General features: G+C 38.7%; 1 protein-coding gene across 1 annotated transcript in view; it reads left to right on the top strand.

Annotated features, from left to right (window-relative positions):
• The window catches only part of NCAPG2 (non-SMC condensin II complex subunit G2), a 74,234-nt gene extending 55,574 nt beyond the window's left edge, over nt 1–18,660 (top strand). The window contains exons 18-28 of the mRNA XM_089694159.1: nt 1,056–1,209; nt 2,406–2,579; nt 5,635–5,751; nt 5,959–6,096; nt 8,915–9,014; nt 10,378–10,568; nt 10,865–11,008; nt 12,481–12,584; nt 12,835–12,935; nt 14,846–14,948; nt 18,418–18,660. Coding sequence (XP_089550285.1) covers nt 1,056–1,209; nt 2,406–2,579; nt 5,635–5,751; nt 5,959–6,096; nt 8,915–9,014; nt 10,378–10,568; nt 10,865–11,008; nt 12,481–12,584; nt 12,835–12,935; nt 14,846–14,948; nt 18,418–18,469 — 1,378 coding nt within the window. The 3' untranslated portion in view covers nt 18,470–18,660. The remainder of the gene's footprint in view (nt 1–1,055; nt 1,210–2,405; nt 2,580–5,634; nt 5,752–5,958; nt 6,097–8,914; nt 9,015–10,377; nt 10,569–10,864; nt 11,009–12,480; nt 12,585–12,834; nt 12,936–14,845; nt 14,949–18,417) is intronic.
• Nucleotides 18,661–21,411: the final 2,751 nt, after the last annotated feature.

Here is a 21,411-nt window from a genome sequence, read left to right as displayed (position 1 = left end):
AAAGCTTTTGAAACTTCTATTTTTATTGAAAGATGTAATCAGATTTTCTTTGTCATTTTGGTTTGGCTGTGATGTTCTATACTGAATTCTCACATAGACTCAGTGGGGAAGATTTACTAAAATTGGAGCACTCAGAATCTGGTGCAGCTCTGCATGGTAGCCAATCGGCTTCTTAATTCAGCTTTTTCAGTTAAGCTTTGACAATAAAACCTGGAAGCTGATTGCTGTCTATGCAGAGCTGCACCAGATTATGTACTCTCCAGTATTAGTATATCTCCCCCAGTATGCTGGGTATGTGTATATTCTCCATGGCGATAGTAAAATTGATTACTATGATACGGTGCCTTTCTCAAACCTGTCATAAAGGAACAATGGTTTTTAAAGAGAGACCCAATATAGTCACTTTATACAAATGACAAAACATTTTTTATTGTATACTTTAAGTTTACACAAGAATAAAACTGGGAGAGCCTGGATAACAAATGGGTCCATTTAAAATACCCCCGAGAGTCCCAAGGGACAAAAAGGATCAACACAATGTGTATTACATACACCAGTATTTCGAAATTCATATAATGGTGATGAAGCAGGCTATCAGACATACAAACGTATTCCATAGAACATGTACCTTTTTGTTACATACATGCCAGATAAAGTATAAATCCCTGCCAAATGACATGTATGAATAGAGATTTGCATCTTCCTGAATATAGGGTTTAAACCAAAGACAGACTGCCAGACCAAATTCATAAAGGGGTTCAAATCAGCTTTACAGCTGAACTTTTGGTCAAGTAAGAATGCTCCCTTGCAGTGGCCCCCCCTCCCCTCCCATCCTCCAAGACTGAAATGAGCACATTGACACTTAAATATATTATTCAGAGTTTTAACCTAATAATGGGATACTCATGTTTGCAGATTTTCAAATTATGAATACCATTATCACCATTGCATTACAAACTATTTTGGTAGGTGAGCAGTTGTATTTGTTTCCCAATTGTGTACTTGTTTCACTTTATTTATGCTTTATGTCCCTTTTTTCACTCAATATCTCTTAGCTGTTCTGTATTGTCCAAGCTGAGGAATTTAAACAATGAGACTGAAGAAAAGAAATACTCTTCACTTATCGATTGCTTGTGTCGCTGGGGGCAAGTGGGCCACCTACTGGAGCTTATAACAGACTGGCTTTCTGAGGCTTTGCCAGAGGAGAAGGTAATGCTTGTGTGCTATCTGTACACGGAGCAGTAAATGATGGATCATTTCACACAATCATTCACTCAAGAAACCATTTGACAAAAGCAAGAAAGAGATTTAATTCTTATAGCTTTTCTGCAAGGGTCAATCATTCCTTATCTATGACAATATTCATTTATTGACTGCATCCCATTCAATCTATTTCTGAAAGTTACAATTATTTTATCATAATGGTTTATAATGTTGAATAATTGTGTTAAGTGTATGGTCAGCAAAAAAAAAAGAAGAGCAAGGAATGGGACACTTAAGTGACTTGGTAACCAGTTGCGGGCCGCAATGAAATGGTTCAGAATTTCAGGGTTTTTTTTTTCTTTCTATTTTGAATAGCATAATGAACATTTTCCTCCTGCATCCCAGCAGGAGGGAGAGGAGGAGAAGCTGGCTTTCAGCGGTTGCAGGGGGAAAATAGAGTTGATCAATTCCTGTATACGCCACCCCCGTGGCCTTTCCTGTCCAAGCGTAAAATAGAATGTGACCTGTAAGGCTGCACGAGCCCCTTGGAGCACAGGGCAGGGTTCCCATTGAGACCCCTGATGCTACACTAGTGGTGGTATGTGGTAAAAATATATCTCAACCCCCCCAAACTGCTAATGTAAACGAGCTCCTACTGTCTTGAGCCCCCTATAAGGCACCTGCGGTTTTCCTGGGAATTAGCTGCCCTTTGCCATAGACTTCCATTAATCTTGTGGGTGTGGTTCACTTTCAGAGAGTGCACCAAACCTCCAGGATGTAATAGAAGTGCACTTCCCTGGTTTGAGGTCAAGGGCCAGATTAAAGGGATCTGAAAGACACGTGACCCGCAGGCCACAGGTTGTGCACCCCTGCTGTACAGTCTTCATGACTTAATTACTTAGTTGCTGGCCCTCTAGATTGAACAATCTATAATCTTGTGTGGGTTTTTTTTTTTTTACACCAGACAGTGTGAAAACTGGACAAAAGGGAAAGTGTTAATAATACCAAGTAACATATGAGCTTTGAGCGTGCTACCTGTACTACAAAAACATTACATTGAGCAGTTGTGACTTTTTTCCTCCTTTCCTTTTTGTTTTATTTGTCCTATAGGTTACTCCTCCTTTGTCCTGATTTTTTTTTTCTTTTATACCTGTGTCTGGTGATTGAAGTAATAATGCACTGTGCATTTTTTTTTCTTCTAGAAAAAGAAAGAGACTGCACGTAAAGTGCGCATCCAGGATACAATGGAGTGCAAACCAGACTTGGCTCTTAAATATATTGAATATCTTATGACCCAAAACATGAACCGAGATTATCTTCTGTCTGCACAACCAAACAAATTAAATAACCTTTTTAAACAGCTGGGGCTTGTTAAAGTAAGCACTACGTTTATTCATTGTTGGTTTCTCTCAAGTGTATGCGTTTGGAAAGTTTGGCTCCTTTACATGCGCTAGGCCTTGCATAGCTATAGCTAAGATTTCTGTGCATTACAGGACCAAGACAACATAATTCCTATTGCTGACTTTTCTGGTTATCCAACATCATAGTGGTAAATATACACCACATGGTTGTGGCACAGTATTGTAAAACGTAAATCATTGCTTTTGTCCAAAATGAGGAGACTCTTAAAGAGTTTTTCTGCTGTATCACTGGACAGTGTGTCCAGAAATACAGTAGGAAACTTTAAATTGAGATCACATGTAAATTTGATTTCAATTCAGAATTGATTTTCCAGTATATTCAAGCATGATAATGAACATTTCTTGAAATTATTGCTCCAGTGTTAGTCCCTGCAAAGAAAGAAATAATGTCGGACTGCGCTACAGGTTAAAAAAAACGAATTAAAGTTTTAAAAAAGTTTATTAAAGTTAAAAAGGTTCTAATATTAAAGGGAAACAAGATAAAATTCTAGTGCAAAAAAGAGGCAGAGGACATGAGTACACAAGCAATGATATAAATTAAATGAGATTAAAACACTGCCAAATGGAGTCCATATATATATGTGTATATATTATGTTCTTAATATACTTGGGGATTTCAGAGTGAGCCAGCTCTGTACAATGGAGAGAGGGAAGGAGGTGCCACTAAGTGCAGTATGGTTAAAAAACTTTGACAAACAGTAGAAATGCACTCACAGGAGTAAATAAAGGTAAAGCATATCTGCATATCCAGAAGGGGTGGGGTCTTTTCTCCATCCCGTAAGGAACTGCCAGTGGAGAAAGGTCAGATGGTAGTGCTGGAAGTGAAGTCCAGGGAGGCAATCTGAAGTGGAGCAAGAAGCCGCCCTGCTGACCAGCATGGAACTCACTGGCGGATGTGACGTCACTGACGGGACACAGGACCAGAAGGAGAGAGTAATCACAGGCTATGTGCTCAGAGCCTCTAGCTCCTTCTACAGGCCTATCAGAGCATTCCTGGAGCTGTTATTTATATAGAGGGCAGTGAAAAAGAGGCCGCGGCTGTGGGACAAGGTCTTGGTCTAACTTTAAATTTTTACAATTTAAAAACATTTTTTTTTTTTAATCACATTGGGGACAAAAGGTTCCTAAGCCTCATTTCTCCCTGAGGTGATTTCCACCTTAAGTACAGCGTTCTATCACCCCAAAGAGATCTCTACTTTTTTTTTTATGTAGTATAAGTACCAGTTTATCTGTCTGCAGTTTTGTCAATCCAAACCTTGTATTTTCTGTTTGTTCTGTTTGCGGGCTCTTCCAAGGGCTATCCTGCATCTTGTTCAACCATCTCTAAGTGGAGAAGGCAAGTTAAGGCTTATGCCTTGCAGGAATTGGAATCATTTTCCTGTTAAGGCTCACTTGACTCGTTCCATCGGTACCTCTTGGGCAATTCAGCACTGGGAGTCTGTCAGATTTACAAGACCTCCACCTGCTCTGTTCTCGCTTTTTTGCAAATTTTACCATGTGGATGTACAGGCCTCTATGGATTCTAGATTCAGCCATACGGTGTTCTAGCTTTGACTGACTGTGCCTTTTGCAGACACTTCCCTCAACTGGGTGACTACTCCCTTGTAGGCTATAAAATGCCTACGAAGTCTCAGCAAGCCATGGCCTTGCAAAGGTAGAGAAGTAGGAGGAAGAATGATGGGATGGGTTCCCAAATCCTTTATCAGATAGGACCCCCCTACAAAGTTCTTTCTTCAATGGCTTCCCAAAGGGCCAGATTAATCTGCCATGCCGATGCCCAACGTGAAAATCGGCAGGTGGACTTTTTTCAACTGTCAGCAGCCTAACCTGGAAGACTGGTCCTGTGATGATGTCTGGGCATCCCCAAACTGGAGTTATAAACACCAGGATACCCTTACTAAGGTGAAATTCACAAAGTTGCAACACAGGTTACATTCATATTTGAATTTGGTGCATTAAGGCAGCATGAAATTAATTCCATACTTCACCCATGGAAAGTACACCAGGACTGCATCTAAAAGCCTTTTTACCTCATTCCAAGCTTTCATTATCAGTACACTGACAGAGCACACCAAAACCTCTTAACTAAGATCAAGACAGAGGCTGGCTAATAGCATCAGTCTGGCTTTATTACCTGGAAAGTAGTTTAGCTTGTAGAAAACCGAATACACATTCCTGGCTGACTATTTCAAGAGTAAAAATGTTTGCTAAAATACCTGTGGCAGTGTGACCAATTAACTGACTAAAAAATACTAGTGTCCATCAATTTGTTTGCTGGTCCTTAGATTGTGGTCCCACAAACTGGAAAATATTTGTTCTAGACGAAGCTGAAAGTGTCATTGTCACATGTTTGTGACCGCACAGTGTAGGTTTGACTAGCCATTTGTCACATGTTGGTAAAGGTGGCTGGGGCCTGACTGCATTCATCGCAGGTCCCTTCAGCCAGTGGTGTTCGCAGAAAGTTGTCTGGTGGGAGATGCCAGAGCTGAGGTGTTTACAAAGTACAGTTATCTTTTTAAAAGAGAGTATCCAGCTTGAATGTTTTGTGGTTGATGCATTGTCCTATCATCTGTAACCCCTCATGTATCAGTCATACAAAGTTAAAAAATACATTGGCAGTAACATAATGCTATATAAAAAATAATACAACAAACAATTATATGTCATTTGTCAAATCAACATGTCCACTTCAATTTCAGGTTTAATATAGAAAACCCTGTTCCAATTTTTTTTTAAATGTATTCATAGGTCTAGTCCCATACCCCCATCTTTTTGGCTCTCAAACTTGAGGGGTAAGGATACCTTCATTAAAGAATCCCCGCGTTAGATGATCCATAGTGCCCTGTGAATAAGGTGTCAGAGGCGCACACTGATTAAATGTTTATTTGTAAAGCATACGTTTAAAAATGGTAGAAAGATACAAAATATAAACAAAAACATAAAAAAATTCTAATTTTAGCTTCAGTTGTATGTCGTGTTTACTCTGGTAAAAATTGTTTTGCATTTTTAGAAGGTTCTGTGTTCCTTTGTGAAGCCGTCTGAAGAAGTAACCTCTGTTCTTAGCCAAGAAACTTCCCTGAATGCCTTTAGTCTTTACTGCAGGCTCAGTATCCACCTCCATTACAAGGTAATGTTCCTGAGAAATCCTATTTCGTTTGTGTGTAAGGAATGTGCAGATTCTTTTGCTCTCTGTTAAAGAAAAAAAAAAAAAAAGGAATTCATTTTATTAGTAATCGAACTGTAAATTGAGCATTATGATTTTAAAGTATGGAGAAGTATTAGCGTAGCTAGGCTTATAAATTGCACATGTGTATTTTTATTTCTGGTTGTGTAGTTCCGTTCGGAAGGAAGAATATACTTGTCAGTGCTGGAGGATACTGGTGGTTGGGTTGAAAGTCAGGTTCTTGGAATCCTTGGAAGCAGTGACTCCTTCACGGAGCAGCAGATTACAATGGCTCAACAGATCCTTCAGGTGAGATCTGCTTGTGTTTTCTAATGTTTCCTGTATGTATCATTTCAGGCAAAATGTGTCTGCTTTGGTGTGGTAGCAATACTAGTTTTGTTTCTAAGCGGTCCCTCCGTTAAATGTTTCTATTTTCATCATTGAAACTAGGAAGTTTAAATACAAATAGTGCCGAATAGGATGCTTCTGTAACAATTTTTTTTCTTGCTGGGTAGGGGGCAAAGAATTTTTTTTTTTTTTTTTTTTTTTCTTTAATGTATTGATCATTGGTCCACTTGACTGTTAGAGCTCAATTGAGGCTAAACATTTTACTTGAAGCGAAAATAAATAATTAATACTTTAATAGTATAACTAGTCCAAATTCCCCAGCAGCCCAATTAAGATAAAGACTGCTGTGCTCTGTTTAAGAGCAGCATTCTATCTTTAGTGATTTCACATACCTGAACTGTCATAATTACTGTTCTCCAAATGGGAATGTCCATACTCCCATCTGAATGACTAGAGCAGCCTTTCTCAACCTTTGCAACACAGGGGAACCCATAAAAATAACTTTCTGGTCTCAGGGAACCCCTGCTAAAAAATATATCTACAACTCCTGATACATTAATGTGATAGTCATTAGAAAGAATGCTGCTTATACTTGTGGTCATTAGGAAGAATTATCCTCTTACAGATGGAAAGCAAGATCATTGTTGTCAGTGGGAACTTATCGAAGAGGCAGAAATTGCTTACTACCCTGACTTTGAGCAATGTGCCTCCACTGGAGGGGTGAAAGTGCTGGTGACAGCTGTTGTGAACACCGGCATGGGAAAAGAAGTTTTTCTTCTGTTCCTTTTTAATACTGATATTTTTGAAGGGGAGTTGCATCTCTGTATACAGCCTAGACCACTCCAAAACATTGTCTATTATCTCATTGCATAAATACACGCATTACATCTGGTTTGGAAGCAAGACTAAACCTGGCACATAAAGGTGGGTACTTCTTAAAGATGACTACAAGATTTTATCACTTTTGCAACAGTCACAGCTTGCATAATCAAGAGTCACATCATGTTTCTTCACCAAGGGAAGACAGGATCTTCCAACTGGTAACAAGTTTTCAAATACAAAACTGCTAGATCGCTCTCTCTGTATATCACATTGTACACCACAGACCAACTTTTTGTTGTAACCAGCAGCTTTTTTACTCTTGCACAGCAATACTGATTGATTTTTTTATTTTTTTTTGTTTCTGTTGTCTGAGAGGAGCACCTTGATCGTTGGGTATTTCAAGTATTTAGTCCTGGTTTTACAATAGGGGAGTGATACTCTCCTTGTCCAGGCCTCTCTACAACATAAATAGAAAATTCAAATGTAGGGAGGGAGGCTTGCTTACAGTGTGTGATATCATAAAATCTGTATAATGCAGGTATCTGTTAAATATACTATATAAGTATATATTAACCATATGGCGTCCGTCCCGGATTGCGCATGCCCGCAGGGCTGCTCTGTGGCGAGATCTGTCACCGGCTGTGTACCTCGGACACGGCCGATGACAGATCTGTGTACCGTTGCCAGTACCATGTGATCTTCTGTGACCAATCACAGCAGGTCACATGACAGTTGTATACAATAGTTGGTTTCCTTTCATGCCATCCATTGTATACAAGTGTGTCTAGCTGTGAATGGTCACAGCGATCACATGCACAGGCTGGGCCAATCACAGCCCATCTGTGTCATGTGATTAGCCATGGCCAATCACAGCTAATCACTACAAAAAAACTGAATGAATTGATTTCATTCAGTTAAATGCTTGCTTACAGCAAATAAATTCTTTGCTATAATCAAATTGTGTAAAAAAAAAAAAAAAAATATTGATCACTTCCCCAAAATATTACAATGTTGCTATGGTAACATTATACTACTTTGGTCATAGTGCAGTATGAAAAAATGTAATAAAAAAAATTTAATTTATATGATGATGCTGTACTGCACTGGTTACAGTATGTAATAAAAAAAATTGTGAACCCTTTTTTTTTTTTTTTTTTTTAATTTCATTTTCCAAAAAATTATGACAAACAAATTACAACTTCAAAAAGCTCGCCATGCCTCTTATGAAATACGTCGGACTGTTCTGACATTTTTGAACCTCAAGAAATTAGATTGGCTGTCAGTACTTCAGGACTGGTCAATTTTCAGATATATCCCATAGTTTGTGAACTCTATAACTTTCCTACAGAATAAATAAATACTGATTTGAGTTATTTTCACCAAAGAAATGCAGCAGGATACATCTTGGCCTAAATTCATGAAGAACAATTATTTATTTTATAACAGAAACAAAGAAAAATTTTCGGTCTTTTTTTGTTAATTTTACAAAAAATAAAAACCCCAGCGGTGATTAAATCCCACCAAAAGAAAACTCTAGTTGTGTGAACAAAATTATAAAATTTTAGTTTGGGTACAGTGTTGCATGACCGCGCAATTGTCATTCAAAGTGTCAGAGCGCTGAAAGCTGAAAATTGGCGTGGGCAGGAAGGGGGTAAAAGTGCCCGGTATTGAAGTGGTTAATATGCTATAGGTATATACTAAGATCAAAATTTTTAGGTAAAGTAGAACGCTTCTTTATTCAACACACAGTGGTCAAATACCATTCATTCATCAAAGTGATTTGTCTCTTTATCATACATACAAGTACTATTTTCATTTTGAATTGCTGGGATTTTATTGCTACGTAGTGATTCATCTCTCTAAAGCACAATGAGCTCTATTGTGTTTGAAATTGCGCCTCAATATTCTAGAATGCGGAAATTACATTTTGTGTTATTCTTTTCTTGTCACTAAATAGACATATCTGACAGTATGTAAAGATGTGGTAATGGTTGGCCTTGGTGACTCAGATTTTCAAGCACAGCTTCTTCAAATTCTAATTTCCGTAATACAGATTGGTAAGTTTTGTACTGTTCAGTTTATGTGCACCTGGATAGAACAGGACCCCAGGCCTTGCTTTGAATCTGAGGGTCCTAGAGCAGGGGAGTAGTTACCCTAGGTTCTGACCTTTAAGGACTGCTGATCTGTCACAACTTGGAGGATTTTTCACAAGAATTTTAAAACAATATTTAAATATTGTTTTTGTTTTTTTTTTTGTTTTTTTTAAATTGTCGGTATTTTATTGTTTATAGCACCAAAAATAAAAACCGCACAAGTGATCGATTACCGCCAAAAGAAAGCTCTATTATTTGGAAATAAAGGACATAAATTTCATTTATGTACTGCGTTGCATGACCACGCAATTGTCCGTTAATGTAACGCAGCACTGTATTGCAAAAATGGCCTAGTCAGGAAATCCTCTAGAGGGCAAGTGGTTAAAGAGTAGCTCCACTTTTGTTGAGGAAAAAGCACATTCCCCTCTGGGTTATCTATGGTACACTGCAAGGATTTTAACAAATTTTGTTGCAGTTTCCCAGCTTTTTTGTTCTGAAGAAATAGCGGTTTGTCTGTGTACATGTGCAAAATGAATGGAAGAGATTTATAATGATCAATCAGCTGCTGCACTTTCAGAGTTCTAATGAGGAAAGTGGCAGGGTCTGCATCCTTTTTAGATGTGATTTCCTTTTGGGAGTATCTTGCATGTTTTTTTGCAAGGGATGATCAAAATCTGATATGTATTTTAGTGCAGACGTCTGGGAAACCGCTAATCACACAAGCAGGAAATTACATTTCTGACAGGCGTCCTATACAATCTGTATACAGAACATCTCCAGGTTGCAATTTTGCATTGCATTTTAGAGAAAGTTACAGCGCTACACATTGAAAAGGAAAGGTCATTTTGAATAAAGTGCAATTACAATATGACTTGTATAGCAATTGTATATGCTATATTTTTTTAATTGCGATTTTTCCCACAAAAGGGGAGTTACCCTTTAAAGCTCTGTATAGAGGTATGTGTGCCTGGGAGAGGGCAGGTTGTAACTGATCACCCCTTAGTCCTCTTCCACCTGTTTCTTTCTATTCCCTATTGGTTTGGTATATTGTGCTGCTATTTTTACTGTGGAATGCATTTCCTAAGTATTCCTGTGGAACATCAGATAAAGAGGGAAAGCAAAACGTTCAGTTCCCAGTAATGCCCTGTTTGTGTCACTGGGACAGAAAGGGTAAAACGTCCTCAACCGGGATGCAGACAGCAATAACACTGATAGAATGTTTAATATTATCCGACTTTATACTTTTGCTTGCAGTTGGTGTTTTTAGGTGATGCCAACTTCATGAGCAGGTAGCAACTGTGAACTATATTCTGCTTGTACCTTTCAGAAAAGTGCTGTGATTTGCTGCCAACATTTCTTTCTGTACTGAAGGAGATAACAGAAGTTTGTTTACTTAGTAAGATGAATGATGACAGAGCCGACTTGGATAAACACCTTGATGCTATACAGACATGCTTCCATAAAGCTATAGAGATTTCAGCTCGCAGACTGAGGAAACAGCAAAATGAAGCTCTCCAGGTATCAATAATACAAGAACGACGTTGCCAAAAATGATGTAAAACTTTCTAGTACAACCTATAAAAGACTTATTTTCACAAATAGTGATTAAAGGTTCTACATCTGCTAGTGGGTATCACTTCTGTTTGTAAACTAGTCTTTCCACTGGGGAACATTCCCCCTAGTGAAAAAAAAAACCTTCTCTTGTAGATCTCTTTCATGGAACATTTCCTACGAGGTTTAGTTTTATCTCTTGTCTGTCTTTAATGTACAAAGTTCTCCATCTGATCATGTTGTGTTTGCTCCTTGATCTGTAGCTGCTGCACTCCATTCAGCTGCCTATTGCACAGTTTGTGACCACAGTTCAGTGCTGGAAGATGGCATCTTCAGAAGTCCACCGTGGGACGCTCTCCACAATCATCGCAGCTGTGGTAGTGGAAATCAGCCATGTGTTGCGTAAAGTAGGTATAGATGGTCTTTAGTCATTCAAAGGGCTGTTCTCCATTTGGAAACATTTGTGTTCCATTTTTAATCTATCTCTCTTCTTTCTTGCCTTTCTTCAGTTATCTTTAAAGTGTTACTAAAGTCTAGCTTATTTTTATTAAAAAAAACAAAAAAAACACATGCTCTGCTCGCCTACAGTGGTATTGCACAGAGCAGCTCAGATCCTCCTTTTCTTGGGTCCCCTCCAGCGATTCTTGGCTCCTCCTCTTTGCGTGTTCCCATGGCAAACAGCTGCTATAGAAGCACATAGTGTCTGCTCACTCCCAAGCTGTGTGTCTATGGAGCCGCACTCGAGTCCCTGTGTGAAGGGGAAGAAGGGATGCTGCCGTGCACAGCTTTAGATCTGTTCTCACCGTTCCTCCCTTTCACAAAGGGAAGGGGGAGGACAGAGAAACTGAAAACATTTTTTACTTTTTCGAAAGAAATGCATTAAGGTAAATAAAAAAAAAAAAAAAAGGTTTTTAGGTTTAGTTTCCCTTTTAAGCAGATGGTTTTTCTGACACTCAGTAATGTAAAGGTGTGGTCATACCTTTTTTGAAAATATAAATCTCAAGTGTTAATTTTAAGCATTGATTCACATGTTAGCATTTTCTTGCAGCGTGCTAACTCACATTCATTAATGTGGGTTTTCATTAATGGCAGCCCATTCATTATGTATGGGCTGGTGATGTATTAAAAAACACGTAACCCTTTTCTTTCTTGGCCATCAAGGGACACAGGAACTTTTTTTTTTTAATCTTTACCTACATGGAAACTGGACATTGGCAAACAAAAAAAAAACTGCAGGCCAGCCCAGAGTAACCACTTTCATACCCAGCATTGCTCATAATTTTTTTTTTCTTTTTTTGGGGTGGACATATTTTCTTCAGTTTTGCTGTGCAAATGCTCTTTCCCATCATAAATTGTCAAGGAAGCATCTTCCTCATGCTATCCCTGCATGCATAGAACCATGGGAAACATGGATCTTCTATTTGATCCTGCTGCCTGCCTAGCATAGCATGGTCACCTGCGGCCAGCTGCACACAGACTGGGAGAGGAGGTCCGTACTAAGAACCAAACGGCCTCTAAAACAGAAGGATACTTTTATCGGTATCCCCTAGCTGTGGGATCCCTCAGTAATGCTCCTTATATTTAGTAGTTGGAGGAAGAGGCTGTATCACTTGGTGGACTCCCCTCTGTGGCCAAGTTTAGATTTAACTAGCATTTAACTCTTGCAGTGCAGGGACCCCCACTTCAAGAGTTTTTTTTTTTAATCCCAGACCACAGTTCAGCTTGGAGTGCAGGTTTAAGGGATTAAATGATTATTGTTGATTATGTATTGTATTTTGTTTATTGATTCGCAAAGCATAATGGCAATCATGCGTATTACGGATTGCTTTATTACCAAATAACTGTAAAAATCTAAAAAGTAAATCTGTTGTATGGTTAGATTTCAGATCCAGATGAGATTGTCATTCCAGCATCTGTATTGGAGTTGCCACCATTGTCTAGGTGCCTTATATCTGTTGTTATAAAGACGCCCAGTGTGTTGAAGTAAGTTGTATTGCATATTTATAGTGCAGATACTTTGTATTATATTCCATTAAAGTTCATTGTGGTGTTGGGGTTTAATAAATGGATTAGAACAGAAACTGCACAACACAGACCACTGGAAAAAAAAAAAAAGTCACATGGATTTTAAACTTATGTATGTAGGACTGATCAATTTCAAACACTTTTCTCAGAGAAAGATGCAGTTTTTCCAGCGTTTTTTTTTTTTTAATTAATCGTATTCTTTTTACAGTTCATTTTTAGGTGAACTTGCTACATGTGTTTCAGTGGAAGAAATTGAGGGGATAGTGAGCTTGACTGCATCCCTACATATCCTTATGGTCAGCAGTAAAGGTATATGAGGCACTTTCTCCTTGGTTTGTCAGCCTAAAGAACACATCTACATTGTGTATACTGTATAATTGTTTTAGTAGAACAATTCAAACTTGGATTTCTTGTTTGAATGGAAACTCCTTCTGACTTACTCTGATACTTTCTTGTGGCCATATTAACGGAAAACCCACCAAACGGTTATTGGGATATCAAGTCTCTTGTTTAAAACATCTTTACTACAAACCTCTAAAGTTCAGTCCATATTTGTCGTGGCGGTATTAGGGAAGAGGGTAGGTAGCAGTGTGAAATTTTTGCAGTCCTAAATCATGTGACTGAAACCTGGAATGTGCGTTTTTTTTTTTTTCTTCTTTTTTTTTTTTTTTTTCAATTTATGAATCTGCAGCAGCTATTAACCACTTGCCCTCCTGATGATTTACCCCCCTTAATGACCAGACCTCTTTTTGCTACTCGGCTCTGCACTAATTCAACTGATAATTGCGCGGTCATGCAATGCTGCTTCCAAACGAAATTTACGTCCTTTTTTATAAACACAAATAGCTTTCTTTCGGTGGTATTTGATCACCTGTGCGCTTTTTATTTTTCACGCTATAAACAAAAAAATTTTGAAGAAAAACAATATTTTTTACTTTCAGCTATAAAAAATATATAGTAAACTCAAAGTTAGTTATAAATTTAGGCCAAAATGTGTTCTGCTACATGTTTTTGGTAAAAAAAAATCCCAATAAGTGTATATTGATTGCTTTGTGAGTAAGTTATAGAGTCTACAAACTATGGTATAGGTACTGCAATTTACGCCATTTGTTTGCTATACAGCGCTGCGCTAGTTTAACGGACAATTGCGCGGTCATGCAATACGGTACATACATTTACATCCTTTTTTTCCCCACAAATTTCTTTCGGTGGTATTTGATTGCCTGTGCGGTTTTTATTTTTTGCGCTATAAAAAAAAGGCTGACAATTTTGAGGAAAAAAAACAATATTTTGGACTTTTTGCTATAAAACATGTCCAGTAAAAAAAAAAATTTAAAAATCAAATTTAGCCATAAATTTCTGCCAAAATGCATTCTGCAACATGTCTGCTACAAAAAACCCAATATGTGTAAATTAATTGGTTTACGTGAATGTTATAGCGTTTACAAATGGTGGGAAAGATACTGGGATTTAAAATTTTTTTTTATGCTAATAATGGCGGCGATCAGCAACTTATGGCGGGACTGCAACGGATATTCTGACACTGGGGGGGAACTGACTTGGGGTCGCTGACATCCCCAGTGACACCAATACAGTGATCAGTGCAAAAAAATAACACTGACACTGTACTAATGGCACTGGGGAGGAAGGGGTTAACTTTATTATTCAGTGAAAGGGTTAACTGTGTGAGGGGAGTGTTTTACTAGGGGGCGGGGGTGTGTACTGCAGGGAACACCACTGATCTGGACAGATAAACTCTTCAACGTGTCAGGAGCTGTCAGGGAACTGACAGAAAGCACAGCTACTGCAGCTGTGCCCTCTGTCACTGATTGCCGCTAATCGCCGGGACATAGCCGGTAACGACCGGCTGTGACCCGGCGACTGACATCCGCGGCCGTGATTGGCGGGACAGGTAGGGCGGCGGTGCGCCTTGTGCGCGCCCCCTACCTGTTTTAAAAACACACGTTTTAAAATGTGGTTTTGCCCAGCCATGCCGCCGTATTTCTACAGTGGCTGGGCGGCATGTGCTTAAAGGTGATTGCTAATATATAAATAATAGTAAATAGGCATGAAGTAAATCGCTTCACAGTGATGGTTTACTAGATTTTCTGGGGTTTATGATCATGTTGCAGAGTTCACAGCTTGGTTTCCCTTTTATCCCCTCTCCCCTCCCTAAGACATTTCACTTTAATAGATTTTTTTTTTTTCTTTTAATTAAGGAAAACGTTTGTCTGCTGCAGCTAAAGACATTGCTTCAATAATACATAGGAAGCTGAAAAATCACAGAGAAGTCACAATGGAAGATGACGAAAACATAGAAAGGTAAAAAAAAACAAACAGTATTTGGTGCATGCAGCAAGTATATTGTCCTCATGTCTGCGTCCCACTTGAAGGTGTGCAACACCACTGAAGTTTTACAACTTTTTTCCGAAGATGATATATTTCATGTTGCAGTAAGAATGTCTTGTACTACCTGAATCAGAAATGCAATTAGTAGTGAAAGCCAGTAAGTTGTAAGGGTTTTTTTCCCCATTTATAGAACATTTGGCAGTTGCTCAACTTCTCTGACTGGTGCCTATGCTAAGTGAGTGACCTCTTGTGTTTTACTAAGCAGGGTAGGGACCCAGAAGCTAGCAGCACTTGCTGTAGTAGCAGTGCCTACATGCAAACTTATTTTGGTCCAAGCTGGACTAGCATAACTATGCAAAAGAGTCCACACTTCAACTACCTTGTCATTGGACTTGTGACATCCCCAAAAATGCAGTGTTAGCAGGATCAGCCCCGAGGACGCAAAGTACTACCACTGCACTACTTTTTGGTGATCTGGCAAACACCAGCAATGTAGTACATCCTGGCCTTTTAGACACCAACACTAATGTTTTTCATGGTGAAGTGGCGAGCACTAGCAGTGCAGTATATGCTGGTGAGGTGGCTAGCAAGTGTAATGCAACTGCAGCCACCAAGTATTCAAGCGCAGGCCCATGGAGCCGATAGTAGCCTTCCAGAGGTGCTTGCAAATTGTAATTGGCTGCCTCTATTTTCAGCAGCACTTGTTATCCTTCCATTCATATCTCAGCCTGGGGTTCAGGTGGAAAAAGCCAACATAACCATGCCCCTTGACCTTTTTGTGTTGTTTTTCACTGAATACCTCTATAATTTGATTGTGGACTAAAGTAATGTTTATGCCTTATAGTACATTTCCGCCAACCCAAATTCATACCTTGCCAGGACATTTATGTGGAAACCTCTCATCGTTTCCGAATTTGCTTTATTTCTTTTAATTTTTTTTTTTTTTTGTGCCTAACCCTTAACCTGGGCATTGCAAAAAATAATGAACTGAGGTCATATTGGTCCGCAGACCCGATTCATCATATGTTCTCAGCTGCCATGGCCAGGAAAATATATGAGACAACGTGTTTTATGCATTTCAGTGACCATAAGCTCTGTCGTCCCTGGGGTGACCCGGACTATGATTGGCTCCACAAAATTGGGCCTCTTAAATTACTTGTTTCAGAAATTTGCAGATGTGTATACACCGCAACAAAACATCTGCATAAACTAGTCCCTTGTACATTTTTACTGGCAGGCTTGCAATTAAGCAATTTCTCCCCAGCAAGCCTGCCAGATATGGGGTCAAAATGCATAAGCTCTGTGAGAATGCCACAGGTTATACATACCGCTTTAGAATTTATGAGGGAATAGACAATCAAGTTGAGCTCCCAGGATGCCCAGACTACATGGGGAGCAGTGTTAAGATAGTATGAGACTTGTTGCAACCCTTGTCCCATATGCGGTACAATTTTTACATGGACAACAGGCCCAAATCCAGATGCAGTTAGCAGAACTGCATGAGAGGTATTTTTCAGATGTTCTCCAACCTACCCCAATAGAAAAATCGCCCCAAAAAAGATGTAGTGTCTGTGGTAAATAGGAATAAGGCGTGACTTTTTATTTCTGTTTTTTTTGTCCCTCATGTCCTGCCCTCTGCCTCAAGGACTGCTTCCATCGCTACTACACCATAGTGGATAATACACGATCTAGCATGACACAGTATAGGGGTCCACACCATTCTCCACAAGAAGGGTCTCTAAAGTTGTTCGGGTAGTCAGAAAACTGTCTATCACATTTTAAGAGATCCTAAATTCAAAGTCTGGAAAGGTTATTGTTCTGAAAAGTTAAGTTACAAAAGTTAATATTATTTTATACTGTGTATTTTTGTTAACTGTTTGCTTTACAAGAATGCCAATCAGCTGCAGCACTGATCTGTGTATTTTGATAGCAGCAGGTTGCTACTGCTAGGAGAGATTTCGCCATCCGCAGTTTAAAAAAAAAAAAATGTATATCCCGCAGTAGGAGCATGGGGTGGTAGCTCCTATGTTCTGCATCTACTTTTTTTTTTTTGATTTCTTCACCCACATCATTTTTATGTGGATGGAGAAATCTGGTGGTTGTGTTTTCATTCAGCCTGTAAGCTAAACAGAAAAAAAAAAATTACATGTATGCCCAATATTAGAGTGGATGGCTGTGTGGTGGAACCCTTTAATGTTGGGCATACACGTTTGCTGGCAGAGGTTTCTTCATCCACATTGATTGATGTGAATGGAGAAATCTGTTAAGTTTTTTTTCTTTTTTCTCTCAGCCTAGAGAACATTATGTATGCCAAACATTAAGTATGCCAAACATTAAGAGTGTGGCAGAAACACCTAATTCTGGCCATACATGTTAATGTTTTTAGAGGTCCTAAAATGCCAGGACAGTTCAAACACCCCCAAAATGACCCCTTTTTTGGAAAGTAGACACCCCAAGGTATTTGCTCAGAGGCATGTTCTTTGGAAGACCTTTTTTTTTTTTGTCATGTTATTGGAAAATGGAGAGAAAACGAAAATGTATTTTGTAGTTTATTTTTTTATTTTTCAAAGCCTTGTGAGAAAAAATGAGATCTGCCAAATACGCATCATGCCTCCTATGAATTACCTTGAAGTGCCTACTTTCCAGGAAGGAGTCATTTTGGGGGTTTTTGTACTATCATGGCATTTTAGTGCTTCGGAAATTGTGATATGTAGTCAGAAATGCAAATGCGCAAGTTAGCCTGAAGGTGCTTGTTGGAATTTGGGCTTCCATCTGATGCTTGGCTCCCAAAAGGCTCACACATGGTATTCCCAAACTCTGGAGAAATAGAATGTGTTTTGGGGTGTAATGCCACGTATACCCATGACGTGTCCAGAATACATTTTGGCCTAAACTTATGAAGAAATGTGATTTTATTGGGTGTGCTTTATAACCTAAAGTAGAATTTTATTTAATTTTTTTTTTCTCCAAAAGATTCGGTATTTTTTTTGTTTATATAATAATCCCAGTGGTGACCAAATACCACCAAAAGAAGCTTCTACTTGTGTGAAAAATTATGTAAATTTTATTTGGGTACAGTGTTACATGTACATGTTGTTGGCCAATTAAAGTAGCACAGTGCTGAGTAGTTAAACAATGCCCTGGTCAAGAAGTGGGTAAAACCTTCCAGAGGTCTAGTGGTTAATGTATGTGTTTGCTGTATGTTGTAGAGTTTGGCATTATAGCACTATTCTCTGGTGCTAAATGTCCCTTCTCCTTCACAGCATTGTGTTTACTTGCTTTTAAAAGTGCCATTCATGTTTTTTACCCATTCTTTCCGTATAAATGTTGTATAAATGCATCACTTTGCTTTATTCTGTCAGTGTTGTGCATTACAGTAACCTACCTTGAACCTCATTGATGAACACACTATGTTAACGTAAGCATCTTTTTATCTTTCCAGAGCTATATATGAATCATCTATGAGAACCTTAGATCTACTTTTGCAGTCATAAATAAGCACTGAATTGTTTTTTTTTTTTTCTTTTAAACAAGAAAAATGTACCAAGATTTGAATATCGCTAACTAGCATTTTTGTATATTTAATAACAAAGAAGACAAACTCTCTAGAGTGTACTAAAATGTAATGTACAATGAAATAACTGTTTGGTAAGCATCTCTGTAAATATAAAAATATTTAAATGAATTGTGTTGCTGTGTCTGGCTCAGTTTGTAATTGGTAATAATTTTTTCTTTGAGTCATTTTAAATGTACATTCTTCATGACCTGGAGTGTTTTTTAAATTCTGGTAGGGTCTCAGTGGAATTACTTTTAGTGTGGGTCTTGCTGTGTTTTTTTTTCCTTCTTTTGAAATTTTAACATAAATAAAGAATAGTCTAGTCCACCTATGTCTTGGTAAATATAGATTGTACAAACACCTAATTTTTGCTTTTATTTTGGCTTTGTGTGATCCCCTGTATGTACAGCTGGTCCCATTTTCCAGTCAGCAGGCTGTGGACAGATTCCTGAACAAAAAGTACAATCTAGTCCACATATATTTTAGTAATATATAGGTTAAAGAATAAGTACATTTAAAAATTGAATAATAAATGTACTTTTCTTTTGCAGGTAAAAAAAAACAATTTTTTTTCCCCTTAGGAGCCTGCTGAGCTTTGCACCCGTGATAAGCAGATCATCAGGCTCCTGCAGGTTGTCAGTGCAGCTGTTTGTACTTCCCATACAGGCAGGCAGTTATTGAAGTCCAGAAATATCAATGAACTACGATAGCGGTTACCAGCACCCTCACAGTTCGATAATTGCAAGCCGTTTGCTGTTGTAGCAGATGATACTTGTAGCTTGTTCAGTCACAGAACTTTGGGTAAATGATGCGACTGTATGGACAGAGACCCGCACAGCTGTACTTTTGTTTTGGAACTGTGGCAGCCAGTGCGGGAAAGGATCCCCTGCCCGCTGTCACAATGGGCAATCTGGTCGGGGTGCGGATAGATGCTTTAGTAGCATGCTACACCCTGATTATAGGTGTAAACTGTTTACTGAAGGTGAACTTTTAATATAGATTATATAAGTACCTAATTTTTTTTTTTATTAGCTTTTGTTTTCTGTGTATGTGCAGCTGTTCCATCATGTCTGGAGGCAGGTTCCTAAACAACCTATATAAGTATGCATATTAACAAAGTCAGAGAAGAGTCATACGTCCTTGATGCATAGATCTGGGTTAGTGACTCAGCACTGAAGCCAGACACTCAGCATGACACTGCAAACAATAAGGCAAAAATAGCAGGTTCCATGTTTTTTTTTTTTTTTTTTTTTTTTTTTTTTTAGGTAAGGTTTCCTTCAAAACTAGAGAGTAAAATTATGCTAATGCATTGTCCGTAACGCTTAGATATGGGGGGAGGGGTGTTATAGGGAGGAATTGTATATTAACTAAAAAAAAGACAAATAAAAATACCAGGAAGGGATGAAAAGGGTGCTGCTCCCCAATATTAGGTCCTGAGTTACCTTTTAGCAAAAATAAAAAGTAGAAGGGGATGCACCCATCTAAGTGTAAAAACTGTAAATAGTGCAAGATGGAATAGAAGAGTTGAGCATACACTGTTCTAGTAGGAATAAGTAGTCAAGTCTCTGTATGAATAGGTCCCGGTGAGTTGGCTCCTACTGTAGAGCTTGGCAAGCAGGGACTATCAGGTAGACGACTCTATCTGTGGGTCCGGGGTTAGCTGATGAACTGACCAGGAGAGCTCTCAAACTGTCAGAATTGTGTTCCCAATGAGCTGGCTCCTCTAACAAAAGTCAGCAGGTGATACGGCTGGTCTGTGTGGGAGGGACCAGGCATGCCCCTGTGTATATGGAGTGGGGCCAGGATGTAAATGAAAATGGACCAAGCGCGGGAACTGTCAAGCTGTTACTCTGTAGAGCGCAAACTGCATCTCATGGTCTCGGGGATTTCCAATAATGTCAGCACTTTGGGGCAATAAACTGCCCCTTTGGTTTGACAAAGGGGCGGAGTTGTTTGCCACACAGACCAGCCACTCACCTGCTTACTTTTCTTAGCGGAGGCAGAACTTCTTAAAGGGCAGGGAGGCTGGAAGGGGTTAAGGTCCATAAAATGTTTTCTTTCCACCTTTTGAGCAAAGGAAATTTGAATGTGAAAGTACACAACCATTGTAGTTTTCCTTTTACATGACTGATGCATCTTTGTAGGGTTATGTTTGACATAATTAAATGGGCTGCCAATTTTAAAACACAGGTTTTTCCTAATTATTCTGTTTTGTGTTTGCAAGTCCAAGCTCAAACGAGCTTTTCATAACTATAATCTTGTCAGATGAGAGGATCTTGGCTTCAGGAAAATGCATAAATGAAAGTAAAATGTAACGATCATCATTTTCATGAGCAGTTTAGACTACGACTTTAGACCTCAATAAAAAAAGATGACATTAACAGCTTTCGTATTACCTTACTCTCATCATACATATTTAGTCTACCTGGTTTAATTAAAGTATAGTTGGTATGAGAGAGATTTGGAGCCCATTGCTAGGATTCTTGTAAAAATGCCAGTTGACAGGCATTTTGTTTATGATGTGGCCGCTAATATTACTGTGTGACCCTAAAATATAATAGTTCTGCTTGAGTCATTGATATTCAGTGGTTAGACTACAGTCCAAGTCAGCATTGCCACCTTTGGCAGCCCACCATGTTCTTACAGAGATGACATATAAGGTTGGTAGACACGTCTTTTAGTAGTTTATACCTGGCTGCATACTGAAATGGAAATATAGTAAGGTAAACACAGTTTCCTTTCCTACCAAACATGGCGATATTACCCTGTTTGTTTCCAGAACTTCCCAATATGGCTTACTACTTTTTTCTCCCATTCATTGAAGGATACAATGTTATTACACCACCTGCAGGAGTAGGATTCTTGGTACAGTGTAAAAGA

This window comes from Staurois parvus, unplaced genomic scaffold (genome assembly GCF_062004578.1).
Source record: "Staurois parvus isolate SC_StPar_1 unplaced genomic scaffold, SC_StPar_1.0 ptg000005l, whole genome shotgun sequence".
Lineage (NCBI taxonomy): Eukaryota > Metazoa > Chordata > Amphibia > Anura > Ranidae > Staurois > Staurois parvus.
This window is presented reverse-complemented; position numbering and strand designations above follow the sequence as displayed.